Raw genomic sequence first — 23,278 nt, 5'->3', positions numbered from 1 at the left:
AGTTTACTTCACAATATAATGAATCAAATGGAACTTCTATTTCCTGTGAAACTATTCGTAGAATTCTTCGGAATGCTGGTATACATGGCCGCTCTGCACGAAGAAAATTCTTTGCAAGTCAGAAGAACAGAATTGCTAGGCTTAAATTTGCCAAATCTATAATAAACCAGCCAGAGAGCTATTGGAATCGTGTATTATTTGCAGATGAAAGTAAGTTTAACATCTTTGGGTCGGATGGGAGAATCATTGTATGGAGAAAAAAAAAACGAAGAACTTAATCCCAAGAATTTAGTTGGAACAGTAAAACATGGCGGTGGAGTGTCATGGTTTGGAGGTGTATGTCAGCGGCTGGAGTAGGCAATTTAGTATTCATTGATGGTATAATGGATCATAGAGTTTATATAAATATTCTCAATAATGATTTAAAAGTGTCAGCACAAAAATTGGGCATTTTAAACAACTTTGTGTATTACCAAGACAACGATCCTAAGCACACGGCCATGAATGTTCGTCTTTTTTGCCTCTATCATTGTCCTCAAACCCTTAAAACACCAGCTCAATCACCAGATTTAAATCCTATAGAACATATTTGGAAAGAATTAGGGGTGCGAATAAGAAGTCACAACATTAAATCGAAAATTCAACTGAAAGCAGTAATGATCGAAGAATGGAACAAGATCGGTGCAGAAGTAACCGACCGTTTAGTTAAATCTATGCCCAAACGTTTAAAAACTGTTATAAAGAATAAAGGATATCCTACTAAATACTAAACATTTATAAAGATTTAGAAAATTTCATATTTAGTGATGTTTTTTTAAAGTGTATGATCACTTTTGTGTCCTATTTTTGTGCAATTTTATTTATTGTCATTTTTAAAAAAATAATTTGCATCGTAATTAAAATTTATTCTTCACTGCTTTATTAAGAACTGAAAAAAAAATGCTATGAAAAAATTTTCATGTAAAATGTAATGGTAAATAATGAGGTTTTTAATTGATTCTTGTTGGTGTACGAACACTTTTGGGAGCCACTGTATAGTGAAGGACTTTTATAGTAAAGGGAAAATAATAAAGGACTTTTATTATCTAGGTATTTGGGATAAATAAATAAAAAACTAAATTGTTTAAAGACTATTGTTCAAAATGTCTTGAAGGCCTTTCTTGGAGTCTCGCCGTTTTCTTCTGTAAAAGTAATATTTAATCGTTATTTTGTTTCTTAAAATGGAGCTATTATTTTGATACTAAAAACCAAAATTTGATTTATATAATTAGAAAAATAGATAAGTGCCGAGGGTGTTGTCGGATGAAAAGTTTGAAGATTGGATGGTTTGATTATGACGGTTTCTTTCTTCTGGCGAATTATGCTTTTCTTCAGCTTATTTTCTGAGTTCGTTCTATATATATATATATATATATATATATATATATATAAATAATATTGAGTTCAGATTCGCCCACTTTAAGGAGAATCAGGTGTTAGAGACGATTGGCGGTGTGGAAAACCGGAACTTGGCTGGAATTTCGGTTTTCGTTGGTGGAAGTATTTCCACCACCTCCCTGCATGTCTAATTCGTTGGTGGAGTTGAGTTGGTGTCTATGTTTCAAAGAAACCGAAAATTAATGCAGGGAGGCATTATCGTTGTGATACATCCACTACTATGCTTTTTTTTAATTTAACTAAAATTCTATTTGTATATGCAATAAATAGCTTTGTGAACTGTTCTTGAAAACACAGAAAACATTTCTACGCGTACTCCATTTTATTTTCATCTGAGGCATTGGTTGAGATCTAGTTTAAGGTGCCCTTTCAACTCGCTAAAAATATCAGGTCGCCAAACTTAAGAGTTCAAGGTGATTGACAATAACTATTTTACAGTATTGTTTATCTAATCAGTCATCTTGATTGGCGACTTTGCATTGTTGTCTTGGCGAAACGAAGGGACACTCTAAATTTTTGAGAGTTTTTCCATATGCACCTTCAGTTCTCACTGCTTTACACAAAGAAGGCTAACAGATTGAATCTATAACTTATCCTAGTGATATAAAGACACAAGATCCAATTTCAAACAATTTAAATTGTCACAGTCAGTATATGTATTTAGCTGTCGAACATAAACTTCACACTATCTGATATAAACTAGACTTCCTCTTGGATGTTGCCTGCATGACAAAGTCACATAGGTTAATTATTAAATATGCAAACAAAACTTCCTTCTATATTATATTCATACCTTTTTCTTCCTACCATGCATATTATATGCATTTGTAATTGGTGCAACTGATTAAAACAACCTGGTATGTTTAGAGATATATACAATATAATATTGTTACAAACTTGTAATGTTGCTTCCCAGTACGGTTAATTCAATCACTGGAAAGATCGCTTTACGATCAGTTCTGTTGGTGGTTGATCGTGTGCCGCGGAAGTGATTTTAGAGCTTGGCTACAAACTTAGCGACGAATTTGGCAACAAAATAGATATTACTTGAAACTTCCAGAATTTTAGCAATTCAGCCAATAAAAACCAAGATACGCCTGATTCGTTCAGAACTTCTCTGCCCGCCTCCCGAGAACTATAAAAGGCCGACAGTCTCAAACTGCAGTCAGTCATAATCGTGTAAAGTGTCTACAGTGAATAGTTGGATCAGTCCAGCGAAGAACTCAAGCGATTGATGAATTGAGCCCTGTGCCGAGTCCTGTTGTTTATTGTGGAAGCAGCATCGAGTAGTGTGTGGAGTAGCCAGTCTGCAGTAGTGAGTCGGCAGTTGGATATAGCTAAAGCGAGGGGACAGCGGTGCATTACATACGTTTGGAGAGACCGTACAGTGAAGCTACGTAGATTCCCTCTTTCTGCTGAATTCTGTCTGGCCGCTTTGTGTGCTATGGTTACCATTACTACCTATTACTACTTGTGAGCTACTTTTTGTTGTAGTTTGCTACTATGTATTGCCTGTGTTCGTCTCGGCTGTATATTTGCTGTCCTTGTATTAGTGTCTTCGTGTTCAATAAACGTCGTCGTTTATTACTAAAGGACTGTTTATTTCATCGACCAACAAATCAGAAAAGAACCCTACGGAATTTCCGGAAAAATGTTTTAGATGACTCAAATAAATCTCTCCCGTTGGCCTGTACATGCCTTACACCCAAGGAATATAAGTTGACGAGGACATTAAAAAAATAACTTAGGGGAAAATTGTAACTAAGCTAATAAAAGAATTTAAATTTTTCAGTTTTCTGTTTTTTACCATGGATTAACTTGTAAGTATCACGTTGTGTGTATTTGGATTAATTTTCCCCTGTCTTCAGGTGGACGGTAATATTTACATGGTGTACAACATGGGAACAGAGGATCATCCCATCGGAGAGCACAGCGTGCATGTAAACGATGGACAGTATCACGTGGTTCGTTTCACCCGATCTGGACCCAACTCCACCATCCAAGTGGATGATCATAACGTGAGAACGAAGCAGCCTCCAGGTACAAATAAAACCATGCGTGCCTAAATCTATTATTTACATGTGTTCATGTTTTTCACGAGTTCAATTTCATGTTTGAAATCATTAGAAAATTTAATTTGATAACATATTTTTAAAAAAAAAACGTCTGACTTGTATTTAATTTATTAATATTGTACAAGAAAAATGTAGCCAACTTAGTATTAAATTCTATCACAAAATTCCAAATAAAAAAAGTAGTTTTTGCCACACAAGTTGAAAAGCTGCAAGTTATTTTTTCCTTCTATTGAATTTCATCCATTTATTGGTAATTGTATTCCATCGGTAATATTTATTCCAATTTCTCACCAAACACGGCAAAATCATATCAACCGGACAAAAACTCACTAATTCTGCACCATATTAGACAGAAGCAAATTTCTGACTAGGCAACTGGCTAAGGGCCGTTAGGCTAAGAATGGGCCATTGGTAGGATGATTAAAAAAATTATTATTATAGTAGTCAAATAAATTAATATTCCTATTTGATGAATTTAAAATTTTGAGATAAAATCATTACATAGTCAAGTATAATTAGCTAGATTCCTGTTTCATTGCATTCTCGTAATTCTTACGTATATAAATATCAAACGTATGTTTAAATGTGAATGAATATAAAAGTAAGTGCCGCGCTGTCATTAGTCATAATAAATAATATCCATCCTCCAAATGATGAGAAACCATTAAAATAAAGCACATCATCAGTACTTCGATTAAGTTAAAAATATGTTGAAATGTGAAACTAAATAGACCAGCCAAGTACCACAAAATGCCTAAAGCAATAAAAATTGATCGGATTACTACTTTTGATGAGAAATGATCGGATGACTACTTTTGATGAGAAATGATCGGATGACCACTCTTGATGAGAAATGATCGGATGACCACTCTTGATGAGAAATGATCGGATGACCACTCTTGATGAGAAATGATCGGATGACCACTCTTGATGAGAAAAATTAAGAATAATCTCTGGTAGCCGAAATTTAAATCGAGAAAAATTATTTATTTATAATTTATTTTGTGTAATTGAAAGAATTTTATAGCTTTATAAATCTAAAAAAATCGATTCAATTTCAATAAAATCGTGTGTCGGACGTTATAAAGCAAATTACATTTGTTTTACATTTAAAATAAACTATATTTGTGCTAGTACCCTATGCAATCTCCATTTCTATTAGATACTATAGAACTATATTAGATAGTATAAAGCTATACAGATTTTCGCATTCATTTCTTTAAAATGTTCCTTGCACAGTCGATAGTTAACATAAGCTATGGAGGAATAGACTGCAGCGTACTTTAAACTACAGAATGATAATCTTGAATCCTCTTGGCACATCAGGAAACCAGAGTTTGGCTCATCAAAAACCACCCCTCTTTCAAAGACCGAAATGCATTTGTCAGATTTGTAAATTGATATCCAAGTTATCGGATTTTTTTCCAGTTATTAAATGAAATTTTTTATTATTTTTTCAATAATCGCATAACATAAGCTATGGAGGAATAGACTGCAGCGTACTTTAAACTACAGAATGATAATCTTGAATCCTCTTGGCACATCAGGAAACCAGAGTTTGGCTCATCAAAAACCACCCCTCTTTCAAAGACCGAAATGCATTTGTCAGATTTGTAAATTGATATCCAAGTTATCGGATTTTTTTTCCAGTTATTAAATGAAATTTTTTATTATTTTTTCAATAATCGCATAACATAAGCTATGGAGGAATAGACTGCAGCGTACTTTAAACTACAGAATGATAATCTTGAATCCTCTTGGCACATCAGGAAACCAGAGTTTGGCTCATCAAAAACCACCCCTCTTTCAAAGACCGAAATGCATTTGTCAGATTTGTAAATTGATATCCAAGTTATCGGATTTTTTTTCCAGTTATTAAATGAAATTTTTTATTATTTTTTCAATAATCGCATAACATAAGCTATGGAGGAATAGACTGCGGCGTACTTTAAACTACAGAATGATAATCTTGAATCCTCTTGGCACATCAGGAAACCAGAGTTTGGCTCATCAAAAACCACCCCTCTTTCAAAGACCGAAATGCATTTGTCAGATTTGTAAATTGATATCCAAGTTATCGGATTTTTTTTCCAGTTATTAAATGACATTTTTTATTATTTTTTCAATAATCGCATTTTATAATCGCATAACATAAGCTATGGAGGAATAGACTGCAGCGTACTTTAAACTACAGAATGATAATCTTGAATCCTCTTGGCACATCAGGAAACCAGAGTTTGGCTCATCAAAAACCACCCCTCTTTCAAAGACCGAAATGCATTTGTCAGATTTGTAAATTGATATCCAAGTTATCGGATTTTTTTCCAGTTATTAAATGACCTTTTTTATTATTTTTTCAATAATCGCATTTTATAATTTAGTATAGCAAATATGCTTTCTCGTGTTATTTGTACATTCATTCTTGTACAAAAAATAACATTTTCTTTCTATGCTCACGTTTTGCGACGTTCATAATTTCGAAAAATACAAATAAATGTGCTTTTGGAATGTATTGTTAATACGTGCTTGTAATTGATAATGCTAGTAATCGGTACAGATTCACACAAATCGGTATCTTTTTGTGCTAAATTGATAATGTTGTAATGCTTTGTAATGGATATCTTTCTTCCATCTTATATTGTTTCCGAGGTAAAAATAACTCACTCCAGACTCTTCCCCTAACTAGCGTTGTAAGTATTCTCATCACATAGTAATTTTATTATTTATGGACATCATTTCATGACTATAGCTACCATCATTCGAAAGGTAACGGGATGAGTAAGAAATTTAATTGGGCACCCTATATAATATACATTAGTTCTTACCATTATTTTTGAATTTTATACATCTACTTTTTCGCTCTTGCTTCTTTTACTACTTAACGATTCCACTAATCAGGAATCTGAATAATTCTGATCACAAGTGTTTGGAATGATGGCTTGTTCTGTAGTTGTAAGTTTGAGTTTTCGTTATGGTTTTTCTTTCTGTAGTTGTAAGTTTGAGTTTTCGTTATGGTTTTTCTTTCTGTAGTTGTAAGTTTGAGTTTTCGTTATGGTTTTTCTAACTCCCAATACTCTCCAGATTTGACAAATGAATAAAATGAAATTCTTGAATGTTTTTTCCAAATGTAGGTCGGCAGCTGACAGTATTCAACAGCCATTCGACGATTCAAGTGGGTGGCAAGAAGAACCCTCTACGGGGTGGGATTGAGAGACCCTTCCAGGGTATCATCTCCGGACTTGTTGTGAACGGCGACCGTATCCTAGACATGGCCGCAGAAGATGACCCCCGAATTTCTGTTCAAGGGGATGTGGAACTTCTCATGTCCTTACCGCTAAGTTTACAGCAACGATCCGTACCATCTGACCACCAGATGCAGCAGGTAAGCCTAACAACCCAATAAAAGTTTGAATTTCGATTTTCATGGCACAAGAACCATTGTTAGTAAGAAAAAAATTATGGTTTGAAAATCTATCAAGGTAAAAGCATCATAGCATAGTTGTATGACAGCGGCCTTGAGAAGTTGCATAAAATCTAGTTAGGTTTTTAATAAATTAATTAACCGTAATTTGTTTTTGAACCGTGGTTAAACAAAGCAAAAAGTTGAATAAAAGTTCCATTTCTTGACATAGTCTTTCTATGACTGTTGAATTTAATCCAGTAATCCATGAACTTGTATATTTCGGAAAGAAAAAGATTTAGGATTGGGTAATAACTACTGATGCGTTTCTTCTTTTTTGCACATTTTGTTCTATAGAAAAATGATATCTATATAATGCATATCTGGGGAATAGAGTCTTCATGCTACAATGTTCTAGAATTATCTTCCTATTGTACGAAGACCTCTAATTAATTCCTTCTGATCAGAGAAAAAAAAATGAATGCTCTCTGTTCTTTCTTGGTGCATAACACTAGCAGTACATCATATTTTCTATTCTGTAGAACGAAGAAAAATTATCATGATCAAACTTCGTTCGAAAGACTAGAATATCACAAACTCTATGATTATGTACTCAACAGCCAAATTTCTGTTAGAAACTGTTTTCTTGCTAAATTAATGTTTTTACTTATTTATGCAAAAGGGAAAATGAAGAATTTCATTATATAATAAATGAGGTTTCAATTGTTTGGGGGAAAGTGTTAAGCATCAACTATTAAAACTAGGGGCATTCGGTCAGATTGTCCCAAATAGATATGAGACAACTCCAGGATGAACATATTGGTGCTTTTTCGCCCAATAATCTCGGAAAGCTCCCAAAGGATGACATTGACACAACTTACCCAAGTAAGATATAAGGTTTAGAAGTTTACATTAGAACATCAGGTAAGTGACCGCGTAAGGATAGAGCCCCTTGTTTTCCAAATTTTTTTTAAATTATAAGCCCAGAATTTAATTCAATTTTCAATGTAAAAAACGAATAAAACTTACAATAGTTTCAGTTATTCTTTTTTTTCCCGGTTCTAACGAGTTCTTTAAAACTGAATTTCTGGGAAGTTCGATTTTGGAATGATATTTATATTTTTCTCTCTTACGAATTTCTGTTTCAAAATGGCGAGAGACCCTCATTGATGCATGCTCTATAAACATTCATGGACTGGTGAAATGCCAAAAGCCCACATTCTCATGAGCCCTATGTTACAATTAAACAGGCTCATACCAGGAGTGAAAAATAAATTAATGAATGAATACTACAATCTATTAATTGAAAAATTCCTTACTCATGAAAAAAATTATAATTTAAAATCAACTATCGATATTATAAATAGATATTAAGCATCTCAAAATCTTAAACAATGTAACGTTGATTATCCGGATCTCTATTAAACGAAATCATTATTAACAATCCAGTATCAAAATGTATGTTTCTCTATCTATCTTTTCTATCAAAATCTATGTTTTTTTATTTATTTTTTTTATAATATCAACGAATTCTTCAGAAAATGGTGCGAAATTCAGCGTTGTTGCTGATTTGCAAGATGCCAACACCTGTAAAATATCAATATTCGGAATATGATCTTTTATAATTCAAAAAGTTGCTTACAGCGAAAAATTAAATAAAAAGACAGTTCCATTTTTAATCATTTTAATTTGGGGAACTTCTTTGCTTTTTCATGGTAAAAACAGAGCTATAAATGTGTCAGAAAGTTTCGCGTTGTTTAGGAGATTTTTGCTCTTATACCCTTAAAAAAAATCGTAAGAATTTTTTTTTTAAAAGCCATATCAGTAACATTTGCGAATACTCTTAATAAACTATCTTATTAATTACCGAACTTCTTTTAAGACCTGATACCATTCACGGACGACAAACTATGGTTTAAAATTTAACCTCTATTAATCAAATTTTCACTTATTTGAGATGATTACGAAAGCAAACTATGCGGATAATCGAAGTTTTATCATATTTTTAAAATAAGTTGTATTGATGTATTTATTTTTTTATGTGCCAGCTCTAAATGTCTATAAGGGGAGAGTTACTGCCTATAAATGAAATATCTTTTCTTCAAATAAGATTTAATAATTGAAATGAAGATTCTAAAGACAAAGCAATAGCAGAAAGAATTTGCCTTTGTTGAATGACTAACATTGAAAGTATGTTTCGATTTATAGCATGCAGGTGCATCTCCTAACTACGAGGGTGACGACCTGGTGTACTCCGGAGGAGGAGGCTCTGGCTGTTGGGATGACGAAGATGATTGTGGTGAGCAGGAATCCACCTCAGGTAGATCCCGTACGTTCTTGTTATTATTAGAAACAATAGATGTCAGGTTTCAAAATACTGGAGAATGGGAACCTTCCCACTTTCTAAATACATTTTCGGCACGTCTTTTGTTTAAATTCGTCGCATAATACAGAATATTCAGAATACATTATGGACATCTTCCCGTTGACCGATTGAGTCAAGAATTGTTATGATGACTACACATTTTGCTTCCTTTGGTTTTGAGTAATCATACATTTGGAACGAAGTGTCTTGTATCTATAATATAATGCTAGAATAGTATTTAACATCCTCGGTTTCTTAATTATGTAATAAATTTGATTTTTTTAAACTTTTTTTTTTCATGTGAGAACATAATGTTGCTTTGGTTTGGGGTTTTTGAAGTCTCAAAATGCACGGGCAGAAAATTGGCGATTTATTGGCTTTTCAGGTATCCATTTTTCGCATTTTAAGATATTATAAAATGACAAAGAAGGTTGTCGCACTTGGCGGCTTATCGCCAACAAAAAGTTACAACTTGGAGTGAATGTCTGCCAAGTACCCGATTCTCCTGTCTGGCTAATAAAGGGCAGGATCATAAAAAGTTAGCGCTTAAAGAAAATTAAAAATTTAAAAAAGTTCTGGCCTCGAGAAAAAAAACCTTTAGAACTCAAATGATTTTGAAATGATCAAAAACCATCGTTTCTCTAAATGTTGGAAATTGCGAAATATGTCATGTGAGAACATGATGTTTTTCTGTCGGATTGATATCACGGGACTTAAAAATAATACTGCGCTCACATGATAACTTGAAATTTGTGATAGATTTCAATTCTTTTTATAAAACGTTTTTGTTTTGTTCTTTCCTTCTAAAAAATAAATTAAAAATTATCATTATGGTTTTTCACATGATTTTAGCAACCAAAAAAAACGTTCACTGATTTATAAGCCGTTCACATGAGACAACGGATTAGACTCGGACAGCTCACACATGCATTTTATGTATTGGTTACAATTAATCGCATTAAAAAAATAATTTTCCTCTGTCTAACCTCTTCTAATGATTCTTTCTCCTTCTATTTCTTTTCTCAGGCGATGATCTTATAACTCCTGTTTACATACCACCAACACCACGACCGTATCCCCGAACCACTCCAAGCATAAATGGAGGAGGTGGCGGTTATATTCATAGCCGCTCTTCAGCACCTCCTCGCCACCATGCAATTGGTGGCTTGGAGGACACTACCTGCGACGATGAAGAAGACTGCATCGAAGGAGGCTCGGGATTAGGTGAAGTCAGTTTCACAATCAACCAGAATACGCCTGCGACTCCAGCATTCATCACTACTACCAGCACTCACCAAGAAGTATCGGAAAACTTCGCGAATCCGCCTCGTGTGATACCTCCGCCTACACACGATGCGGACGCGATTCAGAGAATAGTCATCACCCCTCCTTCTGTTCCATCGACAACCCTATATCGGAGGCCTCCTCCAGAAGAGGTGATCGTGACCCAGTATCGACCTCCAGCACCTCCGCCACCTTTATATCCAGTGATCCCTCAGCAGACACCAAGGCCTCAACTCAGACCTTCCACCAGATCACCTCCAACCATGCAAATCGTGCCCATTCCTGACCTGCCAGTGACGGGTCGAGAAAGCAATAAGCCTCCACCAAAGATCAAGACATCGTCGGCAGCTGACAACACGGCAATGGTCATCGGTATCATAGCCGGCGTGTTGATCGTAGTGGTGATAGTAGCCCTTGTGGTGTACAGAGTGAGAAGTTGGACTCTGGCAGCTTCCCCAGCTGGAGGATACAAAGTGGATGAGACGGCAAAGAGGTACCACTTCCCGCCGGCTGGAACCGCACCGTACCAGTCCCAACCGCCATCTGCACAGCACATGAACGGGGCCCTCAAATGTGACCCTGCCCAAAATAAAATGGTCAAGCAACCTAAAAAGAAAGACGTCAAAGATCTTAAAGAATGGTACGTGTGAAGAGACAAAGCAGGAGATTCAAGAAATAAAAACTCGGAAAGTGCGTTCGTATGCGACTAGCACATTAAATAAATTATCGCTCGTTCCAACCATCCTTTGGTCTTTTTTGATCTCTGCATGATACGAACACCGATAACTAAACAGTGTGCTTTTATGGTTATTGTTGTTGTGATGTTAACCTCAACAGGCCCAGCCATTAATTGGCTAATAATAGAAGCGACCAGCCAATGATCTGTTGAGGTACTTAGTTCCTTGAAAGGGCAAGCAGCTTTTTTCTCCACAAAATTCTTTTAAATTAAAAAAAAAAAGAAAGAAAGAAAAAGAAAGTAAGTAAGATTAAGTTCTGAACATCGAAAAAAGCAACCTGACTTTAGAAAAGAAACTCTGACAAAAAAAAAATGAAGTACTAAATATAGAAATGGCTGCGATCGATTTCTTATGTGAATAAAGTCGTGTGTGTTTGTAAAAATCTTCTTTTCTCATAGGTTAAAAATTAACAGAACAGCGCTATCATCTATGATAGACGTTCGAAGATTCTTAACTGAGGAATCTGAACATGATTATGTGAATACTGCAGTGTATATTGATTTTGACATAGATATTAAGGAAAATTTTTTAAAAATTACCTGTATGTGTAATAATATCCTAGATTTAAGAAAATATCTCCCTAAAAATGAAAAGAATTTGAGATAAAACGTTTATGAAACTTATATATGATTAATATTCTGTGCAATTTTTTTTTTATTATTGAAACTATGTGTTGTGAAGAGATGTGTTCTGAACTATAATGACTGCAAACATTTTAGGATGGGAAAAAATAATTAGTTTTTATGCTAAGCTTTACCGCAGACCAAACCTTCGTTGGAACGAGTGACAGCAGAGCCAAAATGGCGCGAAACGAAAGACGGATTTCAACGGTGGGTGAATCAGCCTTTCAGACATCAAAGTGTTTTTAAGAACTTCAGTGGCTGTCTACGAATTAATAAGAGAGAAACTCCCACTGTGAAATCCAAGGGAAAAAATACAGAGAGAAAAAACATTCTAGTATGTTTGGTAAATATAAATATATATATACATAAATGCAACCAGATCGAAATCCAGCACCATGAAATTTTGCACTCACTGCAAATAGCAATGTGTTTCGATGAAATTCATCAAACTTTTTAAGTATTGCAACTAAAGAGAGAGAGCATGCAATGAAAAGATTGAGAATTTTAATATGTTATAACATTCTTTTTTTGGTACTTAATTTCCTGGAGAGATATTACGTGAGCTGACTGAGACCATGATTAAGGAGCTTAATTTTGTGCCAATACCATTTTAAATATGCTATACAAACATTCTTATATTTCCACGATCTATTGCATTCGAAAAACCGAAATGCAGGTCTGGAATATTAAAATAGAGCTTCGTTTAGGAATTGAGAGCTTTTAATAAGTTTCGAATTGCTCCGAATTCTGATTGAAAGTCAGAAATTATTTATAAGGTAGTGCATATATTCACTTATATTCTTTTGTCCAAAATTAAAATTTTAATGGGGGTTTTTTTCCTCACTGAGAAAAGAATAATTCACTATCTCAATTTTTTTAGAATTTTCATTTAAAAATTAATAACACGATATTTCGAAACCTTTCGATTCATTTTTTCATTGCCAATTGCAAGTTTAGGAAGAGAAAACTTTAATGTTAGAAATAGCTGACGATTTTCTTTTCAATATCTAGGTAAACAAAAAAGAAAAATTTCAAAATTTTCGACATTGTCAAAGACAAAACGTGAATTTGTTTATAATTTTTAACAGACGATATCTGTACAAAAGAAATGAAAATATGATTGTAGTTGAAAATATTTTTTAAAACTTGAAAAATGTACGTGATTAATTACCTTTTTTCAAATGTACTATCATACTAAGCGCTTAATTATTCATTTTAGACGAGAAAAAAAATAATTCATTGAAAGTTTAAAGAAATAAATCAAATGATAAACTTTTTTTATTTGACAGAAAGAGGATTAAATAACAGTAGTATGCGTTATTTATAAATAAGCAAATACAAAACTAGATTATAAAGTTTTTTTAAAGTAAAAAATTATACCAATCAGATTATTTCAATTTGTATCTTGTGATTGAAATTACATTTTGTAATATGCATAACATGATTATTCCATAGTCAACATGAATTCCTGATGGCTACGTAAGTTTCAAGAAAACTAAAGGTAACTATTACCCACCATATGCATGATGTAGGTGACTGGTGCAAGCAACATCGCGGCTCGACTCAAATGTGTTAAAAATTTAACCGCCGATCTTTGCACACAACGATAGTGAGATTTACGTCGAATGTAATATTAATAAAATATACAATTCAACATCGGACAAAAGACCATAAACTTGTCTCATTTTTTAATACGGCTTCCTGAAACCGAAACCTAGTACGGAACTTCTATCTTTCATCTGCGTACTCAAAGTGACTGCATTAAAAACCAGAAAAGGCATAAGAAAAGTTTTAACTACAAATTCTTCTTAAAATTGAGGAATAATCGAAAGTAATGATGTCTTAATTTATATTGCTTACCTCTGTAAAGTTCAAGAATTTTAATACGACATCGTGAGTAATAAGAAACTACAGTAAATCAATTTCATTGCACAAATTTCTAAGAGAGAATTTTAAGAACAGAATTATTTACTGGTCTAACACTTGAAAGATTATTATCCTTTTTTTGGTACCAAAATGCATAAAAAAGAAAATGTAAATAATCAAATTTTTAACCTTAATTCCTAAGTAAATCTGATATCAATTACTAAATTAAAGTACAATCGCCAATCCATGATTTTTTAAAGGCGATTCATTGCCAAATATGGTAACTTAACTATATTCTTTAATTAATATTTAAAAAAATTTCGATCAACAATATTTGGTGAAAGGATCTATATAATGTTTTAGTTTCACACAATTATTTTACAACGGAAAGTTATCGAAGCAGACGAAAAATAAAAGGTTACTTTTTAAAAATAAAATGGCAGTACCAATCGCAATTTACCAATACTTTTAAAACTAAAATTTTCCCAAATATGCTGGAGTCTGTTTTACCACTATTGAAATTAAAATTTCAATTTACTCAAACCTATTACATAAGTGAAAACGATTCAGATATGATTTCACTGACCAGGCACTTTGTCTTAAGAAATAAAGAAGACGTTTTTTGTAAATGCCGTCTTTTTCCTCTATTATAATGAGAGAATTTTTTCTGGCACAAAATTGATCTCCCAATTAAACCTGGTCTCACAGCGCCTTTTCCCAATGAACTTGCATCGTGTAAATTAGGCCATTTCTACTATGGCACGTCCAGAGAGAATATTGCATTGTCGTTGTGAAGAACTAACTGCCTATCAAGAGAAAATATTGCTTCTTGATGCGCTGACAGACTCAAGCAAGTTAGGGCTGTCGTACGAGATTTGTCAAAGCAGGTGAAAGCTGTTAGAAAATAGCCTAGTGTTCAACTAAGTAAAGCAGAAATAAAGGTATCCCAGCCCTTTGTGAGTTGTATTTATTGCGTATATCTTGTATTACATATGAGGAAATGGTTCATTTTCTCTTGACAATCCCCTAAATATTTATCATGTTTTTGTTTTTATTTTTGCCGTAAAAAATTTTGCTCTTGCAAAAGGAATAATAAGAAATTTTAAATGGAACATTTCGTTGTAACCATCAGAGTACACTTTCAACAACACCAATTCCGAACTTTATTTCAATGCTTCATTTACACACTTTGCACCATTCATTGAAGGCAGAGTCAGCTATATTAAATCTTAATATTAACCAACAAGTAAGTTTACTAGCATTTAACAACAGCCAGAATTAGCCTACAGGATGTATTAATTACTTTCATAATATGAACGTTTTCGTCAAATGAGTTATGTACCATATTGGAAATAATGTTTACTATCAAAGCAAATTTCCCTAGACTGGAACAGCAAAAATATATCTACAGTAGAAGGCAAATTCAGTTAAACTTAGTAATAACAATCACTAAACGAATAATTTAAACAGTGACGCATTTAAGTGTTTTGAAACATTAGGCAGTGCACAACACGAAATCCCATCTTTTAATAAATTGATTCATTTCAACATCTTTTTAATTTCCAGCATCATTAACAATACTTTAATGATTTGTTTTAGATTTTATTTTTATTTTAGTAACTGCAGTGTGTGTGTGTATGTGTTGGCGCTCTACAGAAAAGACCATTTGACCTACAGCTACCAAATTTGGTTCATGTATACCTTAGAGGTCGGGAATGTGCACCTGGGGTTCCTTTTTTGAATTTTTAATTAGTTTTTAATTAATAATTAAAATTCTAACTTTCCCGTCAAAAAAATCTTTTCATTTTCCCCAACGCCAAATGAGTAAGGCTTCAGGTTTTTTTTCCAACAGTAATGAGGCTAGGGTTAACATTTTTCGGCCGATTATTTCAAACGATTCTGTTTATTTTCTTAATGTTTGATGCATTTAAAATTAAACATTGTTAATTAATCGATCTTTCAGATTCATTCTGAAATACTTTTGAATTAAAATAACACAGAATAAAGGAAATTATAAAAATTTCTAATGTGCATAGCATTACCCAACTGGCGTAGAAAAATTCACGCATTACCGTAACTGGCGTTGAAAATTCACGCATGCGCATTGGGTTCTGATTGTTGACAATATTATCAACGGATGATTCTTGATTTCAATTATTTTTAGGTTAGTTGCATGCTTTTGTAATTAAATTGCATTTATGTTAGTTATATATTTTTTGTATATGCTTATAGTTTTAAGTACATCGTTTTTTAAGTAATTTCTTTAAACCTGTTTTCGACCGATTTTTTTAAACGATTCGTTTTATTTTCTTAGTGTTTGATGCATTTAAAATTAAACATTGTTAATGAATCGATCTGCTCATGATGAATCTGAGAAAATTGTGTTGACAAATTCTTGAGATATTACATAAATTAAGAAAGATATTCTTTAGTGCCCATAAAGTTTAAACGCTCAGTGACTCTGTTATCAGTAATCTTATTATAAAAAAAAATGCTTTGTTTCAGTAAAAAATATTATCATATTAATTGCAGATTAATTCTTTCGACTTTAATTTAAAGCATAAATTCTACGAGAGCTAACAGAAAATTAGAGAGATACATATTACGTTATGACTGAAGGCCTTTATAATATTATGAGTGAATTATATGACTATCAAAATTTGAAGTTTTAAAATATTTTGATGAAGAATCTATTAAAGTAGGAATTGCATAAAATATTTAATTATTAAAATTTAAACGAACATTAAGATTGGCGAACCGGCTGGTCGCCAAAGGCGGTTCTCGATGATTCTACCTCACTAAGGGGTTAAATTATTGTTAAATATGAACATCTTGTCCTTTCATCTTTTCTATCACCCCTATTTTGTCGAGTTAAACTCGTCTTAACGCATGCACAAAAGTGCGGAGGGTTTTGGAAACCGTTGGCAAATAATATTTGTTTCCTTATGACTTATGGCCATAGTATCCAGGTTTGTGTACAATTATTTGTAAACACGCACTCTTTACTTATAAATATTATTATAACTAAATGAAGGTAGTGAAACAAATTCAAATCTGTCTATTCATATTTGACAAAGTTTTAATATAATCCTAATATTTTGATTCATTTAATTTATATATATATTTTAATTTATCAAATTCGTTTGTTTTATAACAGCCTTTTAATCAACATGTCTATGGTCTCTCTTCACTCCAGCGGTCCTAGGCTGCTGTCTAATTGGAAATTTGCCACTGATTAAAAAAGGTATCATCAAATAATAAATTGAAAACATTGCAAGATGCATAAAAAGCATATAACAAGCTCAATTTCTAATGAAAATTTACAGTTTATACTTACAGTTATACCATAAAATCATCAGTTTGATCCAACAGAATTTAATACGTGGTTTTCTCCGTTTCCAGAACCTTTTCTTTTAATTCGATTTCTCACAGGACATTACTTTGCGGACTTCCCAGTTCCAATTTACATCAAGCCAGATAGATTACTTACTTTCATCATCATTCTAATGGAACCATAAATTTAACAAAATCTTGCTATCTGTTCTCCATCTAATTTGTTGTTTTTAATGTTGTTTATTTATGAGTAGACAAACTTCACAATAGGTGATCATTTCCTTTGAATGTCAATCTTATTATCAAGGACAGAAATGTGTTCTTATTTTCAATTGGTGACAATGTGAAATTTAAGATGGCAAACACGTTCGGCGAGGGGTGAGGGAAGCAATTTGAAAAAAGTTTTTCAAATTACAAAAGTAATTAATTATGTTATTGAAACTTCCATACTAGGAAAAATTCCTCGGTTGCCAATCATATCATTTAATAAAAAATTCTGAAAGGAAGAATCTTAACGCACAGAGGTCATAGAGATGAGTTTCATGGTAGAAATTTGTATTCGACTTATGTGTCTTAATATCTATCCATGAAATGTGAAAAATGGCTTCAGTGCAATTTCATCCAACCCAAATTATATACTAAAAGACAAATTATTTCATCGCTCACAGTTATTTCAATTACTAATCAGGCCGAGATTGAATATGCAATGTGTTTTTGATTTTATATATGGTATGAATATGAGAACGGCGTTCAATATTCATTATTTGGTTGCGAAAAATTTAGTTTCTTCTAAAGCATTTTGAAAATTGGGATAGGCGGTGTTGCAATAATTCAAAAATAAAACTAAAAAATGACTAACATTAACAAGCAACAAAATAATGAATATTGAACATCGTTAGTAATCATAATTATTAATTTGAAATTTTGCAAATATATCTAAACAGTGAAAACTATAGATCTAATTTCTTAAATTAAAACAGAGGGGACAAAACTGTCTTTTCATTTCTGAACCTAATATTCTTTATAGTAATAATTTTATAGGACAAGAATTACTTTTCAGTTTACATTAACTTCACAAATTATCCCCTGGTCCAGCAACATTCACTATAAAGTGGTACAAGGTCCAAATGCTAAAACCTGGCATAATTTATTTCATCTCTATTATAGAATCTGTAATAAACATTATATTTACACATTATGATAAAAGTCCATTATTATAAGGCGGAGAATTAAGGAACCCATTGAAGTAAAATATATTTATAGGCTGCAAACTACTTTACGTTTTGGAAATCAGGGGTGTTTGTGGGACCCCAAAAAATCCCCTGAAACTTTTACGGACTTACTACCGACATTTTGGAGTTTCGAGAAGGGGGGGGGGGAGAAATGAAAAATTACGATTATGAAGTATTGAATGACCTAATTATAAAAGTTCAATGAATTACTTTTTTTGCAAAATTAAGACCTTTGAACCCAGAGTCACGTGATCGCACATCTGGTCGAACGAAGTCTCTCCCTTTTTTTTTCTGCCGCGCCTACTTGCCGAAAAGAATCCAGAAGAGAATGTCCGAGAACCGGGGGAATGAGTCATAACTCGCAATAAGGAAAGAACAAAAAAGAAGTTTTTTCCCCCTTTTCACGCATTATCACTGCCTTTGGAGAAAGAAAGGAAAAGTTTTCACCACACACACTGACCTTGCGTTTTCTGCTTTCAAAGCAAACAAAATTACCCAGATCAAAATAAATAATTCATTATTATTCCTACTTCCTTTTGAACGACGATCCCCGGAATTTCCGGGTATCGAAGTTCAAAATCCCCGGAATTCCGGGGTTTCCCCGGAGCACAAACACCCCTGACTGGAAATAGCAAATTTGTAAAAGTATACCTACTTTCGAGTTTAAAAACATATCTTCACTTAACAAACTACACTACTTACGACAATTTTCAAAACGTTACATTTTTTTGCAACCAAATAATGAATATTTTACCTTTATTTCACTGCAGGAATGAACATCGTTCTCATGTTCATATCAGATGTAAAATCAAAAGGAATGGTCTCCTAGAAATATTCTCGCAGTCTCTAATAAATGTACCCATAAGCTATTAGCGGACAACAGTTGTGAAACAGCCTATTAAAATGCGATCTTTACGATTAATTACAAGGATATGCTTAATATGCAAGTATCATAAAACCGAATGTGTAGTTTGGGCGCCTTTTTTCAGACAGTTTCAAATCGAAATTGGATGCAGAGTTCCAATTGTAGTTACAAAATCATATATCAAATTTCATATTGTTAAAACCTAACGTTTCTCGATTCATATGCTTTACGATCAACCCTAACGGTTTAACAAGACTATGCCATTTTCTAATTGTTTTATATGAATCTTTTTTTTAATCAAATTTTTAACAAAAGGATAACATTTAGAAAAATAAGGTTACGAAAATCATTTTTTACTACTGAAATTTAAAAGTAAAGATCTTTTTCAGCACTTTAATATCTACAAAATTTAATAAAATTAGCTCATATGCAAAGAAATAAATAAATAAAGTTTCTCACTTGAGCTCTTAAAAAATTAAAGAAAAACATGATTAAATATTTTTTTTAAAAAATGAAAATGGTTTAGAAAATTCTTATGTTTAATAAATAATGAGAACAAAGTTAAAAAGTGACTGGACAAGAAAAAAATAAAAAGAGATCTAGATGCTAAATGCAAATAAAAAATATCAGTTGCCAAGTTTTTAAAATTTTTTAAGTCAACGTGAGGCTATATATCTCATTGCCTCAAGATTCAGAAACCTACATTATGTGAGGAATCTTAGTCAATAAACTGCTTTAAATAATTTTTTTTTTTTTTTTTTTTTTTTTTTTGAAATTATTGTGTTGAAAGCATGGGACTCAAAGATTTGTTGAAGCGATGACATTGTTTTGAAATTCATTACAATAAAAAGCATTATTACAAATTGCATCCAAAATCAATTTAAAAAAATTATTCAAATTTAAAAGGGAAAATGCATTTAAATAAAATTAAATTTGTTTATTTACTTTAAAACAGTATAAAAAATTTTATTAGATAATATGCATTTAATAATATGTTTTGATTTTATGGCAGACACATTAAAATTCTGCTAATTTTTCAATTAAAGTTTTAATTAAAATTCTACAAAATATGTATTTAATACTAAAGAAGCAACTGCAAACGATAAGAAATATATGCATATATAGAGAGAGAGACAAAGATTACTGAGAAAAAAAATAATTGAGTAAGAATTACAATATACAGTGGCTCAAAAAATTGAGAGTACACCTTACTTTTACTTGATAAATCCGACTTTCAATATAAATAACACATTATCGGGAAATGCAAACATGTTTTTATTTTTACACATAACAAATGGTTTAATTTAGAATAAAAATAAAGAAAAATCAACGAAATTCTTCTAAATTGAAAAGTTTCAGAAGCATTTTAAATAAACATACTCAGAATTTTGCCTCAAAAAATTGAGAATACACCAATGAAATTTTTGTAATATCTCGCATAGAAAGAACGTGTCAGTATTTAGTTGCATGTCTTTTGGCTCTTATGATGGTCTCTAAACGTCGTCGTACCGATTCGACCCATTTTTGGAGGTATCTGAAGATATTTTACCCATTCTTCTTGCACCACTTGTTTTAAATGGTTTTGTTTCTAATTTTGTGTTTTTGAACCACTTTTTCGAGTATAGTCTGCAAATATTCAATGGCATTGATGTCGGGGTACTATAGTGGTGTGTGTAACTACTGTTTACAATGAAAAAGACACCACATTTTGACGTTACCTGCATTTTATATGGGGTCGTTGTCCTGCTGCAAAATGGAATTTCTATCTAAATCCAAATTTTTAACACTTTCCTTTAGATTGCTGCGACCATATGGTTCATCCAACTTGTTGCAGAAGCTTTTTAAATCATAGACAGAAGTGTAAGTGCTGAAACTGTGCGAGATGCCATTAGACAAGCTGGATATAAAAGTCGCATTTTTAGAGAGAAACCGTTCTTCAGCTTGCTAATTCAGAAAAAGCATTTGAAGTGTGCAAAAACTCATCAATTGAAGACCAATAACCTTTGGAAGAAAGCTATATTTAATAATGAAAGAAAACTCAACATTTTTGGCAGTGAAAGCCATCGTACTGGATGGAGAAAGCCTAATACTGCTTCGGATCCGAAACATTTCTGTCCTACAGTTAAACATGATGGTGACTCCGACATGATTTGAGGTTGCATAGCTTCATCCGGAGTAGGAAATTTAATTTTTATAGATGGCATTATAAACGATATGGTTTACTTGGATAAACTTTTCAGCAATCTAAAGGAAAGTGCTAAAAATTTGGGTTTAGATGGAAATTTCATTTTCCAGTAGGACAACGACCCCAAACAGAATGCACGTAACTTCAAAATATGGTGTATTTTTCATGTAAACAGTAGTTACACACACCATTATAGCACCCCGACATCAATGCCATTGAATATTTGCAGACTATACTCGAAAAAGTGGTTCAAAAACACAAAATTAGAAACAAAACCATTTAAAACAAGTGGTGCAAGAAGAATGGGTAAAATATCTTCAGATACCTCCAAAAATGGGTCGAATCGGTACGACGACGTTTAGAGACCATCATAAGAGCCAAAAGACATGCAACTAAATACTGACACGTTCTTTCTATGCGAGATATTACAAAAATTTCATTGGTGTATTCTCAATTTTTTGAGGCAAAATTCTGAGTATGTTTATTTAAAATGCTTCTGAAACTTTTCAATTTAGAAATATTTCGTTGATTTTTCTTTATTTTTACTCTAAATTAAACCATTTGTTATGTGTAAAAAGAAAAACATATTTGCTCTTTCCGGTAATGTGTTATTTATATTGAAAGTCGGATTTATGAAGTAAAAGTAAGGTGTACTCTCAATTTTTTGAGCTACTGTATATATATCAAATATTATGAGCATTGGAAATAACCTTTTCCTTTTAAATATCCAATATAACAGATTTTTTTTAGCACTCATAGAAGAGCAAGATTCCACTTTCATAGTTTTCAACTAATCGCCATAGCAACTACGGAAATTCCGTAGCTAATGGAGGGTATGTGTATGGCTTAGGCAGATAAAAGTATTCTTCAGAAGCCATTTTGAATTTCCATCCAGGTAGACAGAGATCACAAACAAACCAATTTAAAAATTTGATTTTCCTATTTGTGAAATAGATCAAATTTGTAAAAAAAATAAAAATTTTACAAATGACAAAATTTTAGGCCAATATTAAACCTTTATAAAGTACAACTGGTCAAGTTCCTATAGATTTCATCACCATTTACTTTTTACCAGTTTATAAAACTCGAGCATCTACTTCAATAATACTGTGTACAAACATTGATTTCGGAGTTCAATACATTAATAAAAGAAAATTTGTATTATCAAAGTTAATAAGATAAAAAATATTAATTTAAAACAGATCATTAACTAAATGTGATTATTAACCGAAGGTCAGTAAATTGATCCTCTTAATAAAAGAAGGACCTCACTGCCTTGGGCTGCAAGTTACCTAAATCCACCACTGTGCTATTAGTATACAGGGTGTCTTAAAAACCTTGACCGCGGCTTTTATTCCTTACATATCGATCGTAGACATATACTGTAAATTAGAAAGTTGCGTAAAAAAAGGTGCAAATTGTTATGAAATCAATTAAAGTTTTCAGGGGATTAAACTTTAAAAAATACAAAATTTAAATATTTATACCGACCCCATAGAAAAAAATTCCCAGGGAGTAAAATGTGCCGCATCCTCTAATAAGGTCATGTACGAAATTTCAGTCTTTTATCTCAAAAAGTTTCAAAGATATAAAATTACATAAATGCTGACTTAGACCACTTTTCGATGCCTGGATATGAGTTCGCAAAGAGAAAATATCATGTTTTAGGGGTCGTACACAAATTAACAAAGAAAGTAATGATTGAATAAATAAATAATAATCACTATTTATTGGTTCAAAAGTATTAAAAATGTGTAGAAATAATAACTTAAAGGAAAGATTACATAAGTTTTTTTACAAGTTCACTGAATGTGCTATTTTTAGGTTATATTCTGTAATTCATGATATAAAATTTAAAAATATTTTTCAGAAAACA

General features: G+C 32.3%; 1 protein-coding gene across 3 annotated transcripts in view; it reads left to right on the top strand.

The window, feature by feature from the left end:
- Positions 1–14,733, top strand: part of LOC129975678 (neurexin-1-like) — a 373,471-nt gene extending 358,738 nt beyond the window's left edge. For 2 of the 3 annotated variants that reach the window (XM_056088801.1, XM_056088802.1), the window contains exons 18-21: positions 3,306–3,477; positions 6,644–6,894; positions 9,121–9,241; positions 10,304–14,733. In XM_056088801.1, the coding sequence (XP_055944776.1) occupies positions 3,306–3,477; positions 6,644–6,894; positions 9,121–9,241; positions 10,304–11,211 (1,452 nt within the window). In that variant the 3' untranslated portion in view covers positions 11,212–14,733. The remainder of the gene's footprint in view (positions 1–3,305; positions 3,478–6,643; positions 6,895–9,120; positions 9,242–10,303) is intronic. The other variant, XM_056088803.1, reaches the window with a different exon arrangement.
- The last annotated feature ends 8,545 nt before the right edge of the window (positions 14,734–23,278 follow it).

This window comes from Argiope bruennichi, chromosome 7 (assembly GCF_947563725.1).
Source record: "Argiope bruennichi chromosome 7, qqArgBrue1.1, whole genome shotgun sequence".
Classification (NCBI taxonomy): Eukaryota; Metazoa; Arthropoda; class Arachnida; order Araneae; family Araneidae; genus Argiope; species Argiope bruennichi.
This window is presented reverse-complemented; position numbering and strand designations above follow the sequence as displayed.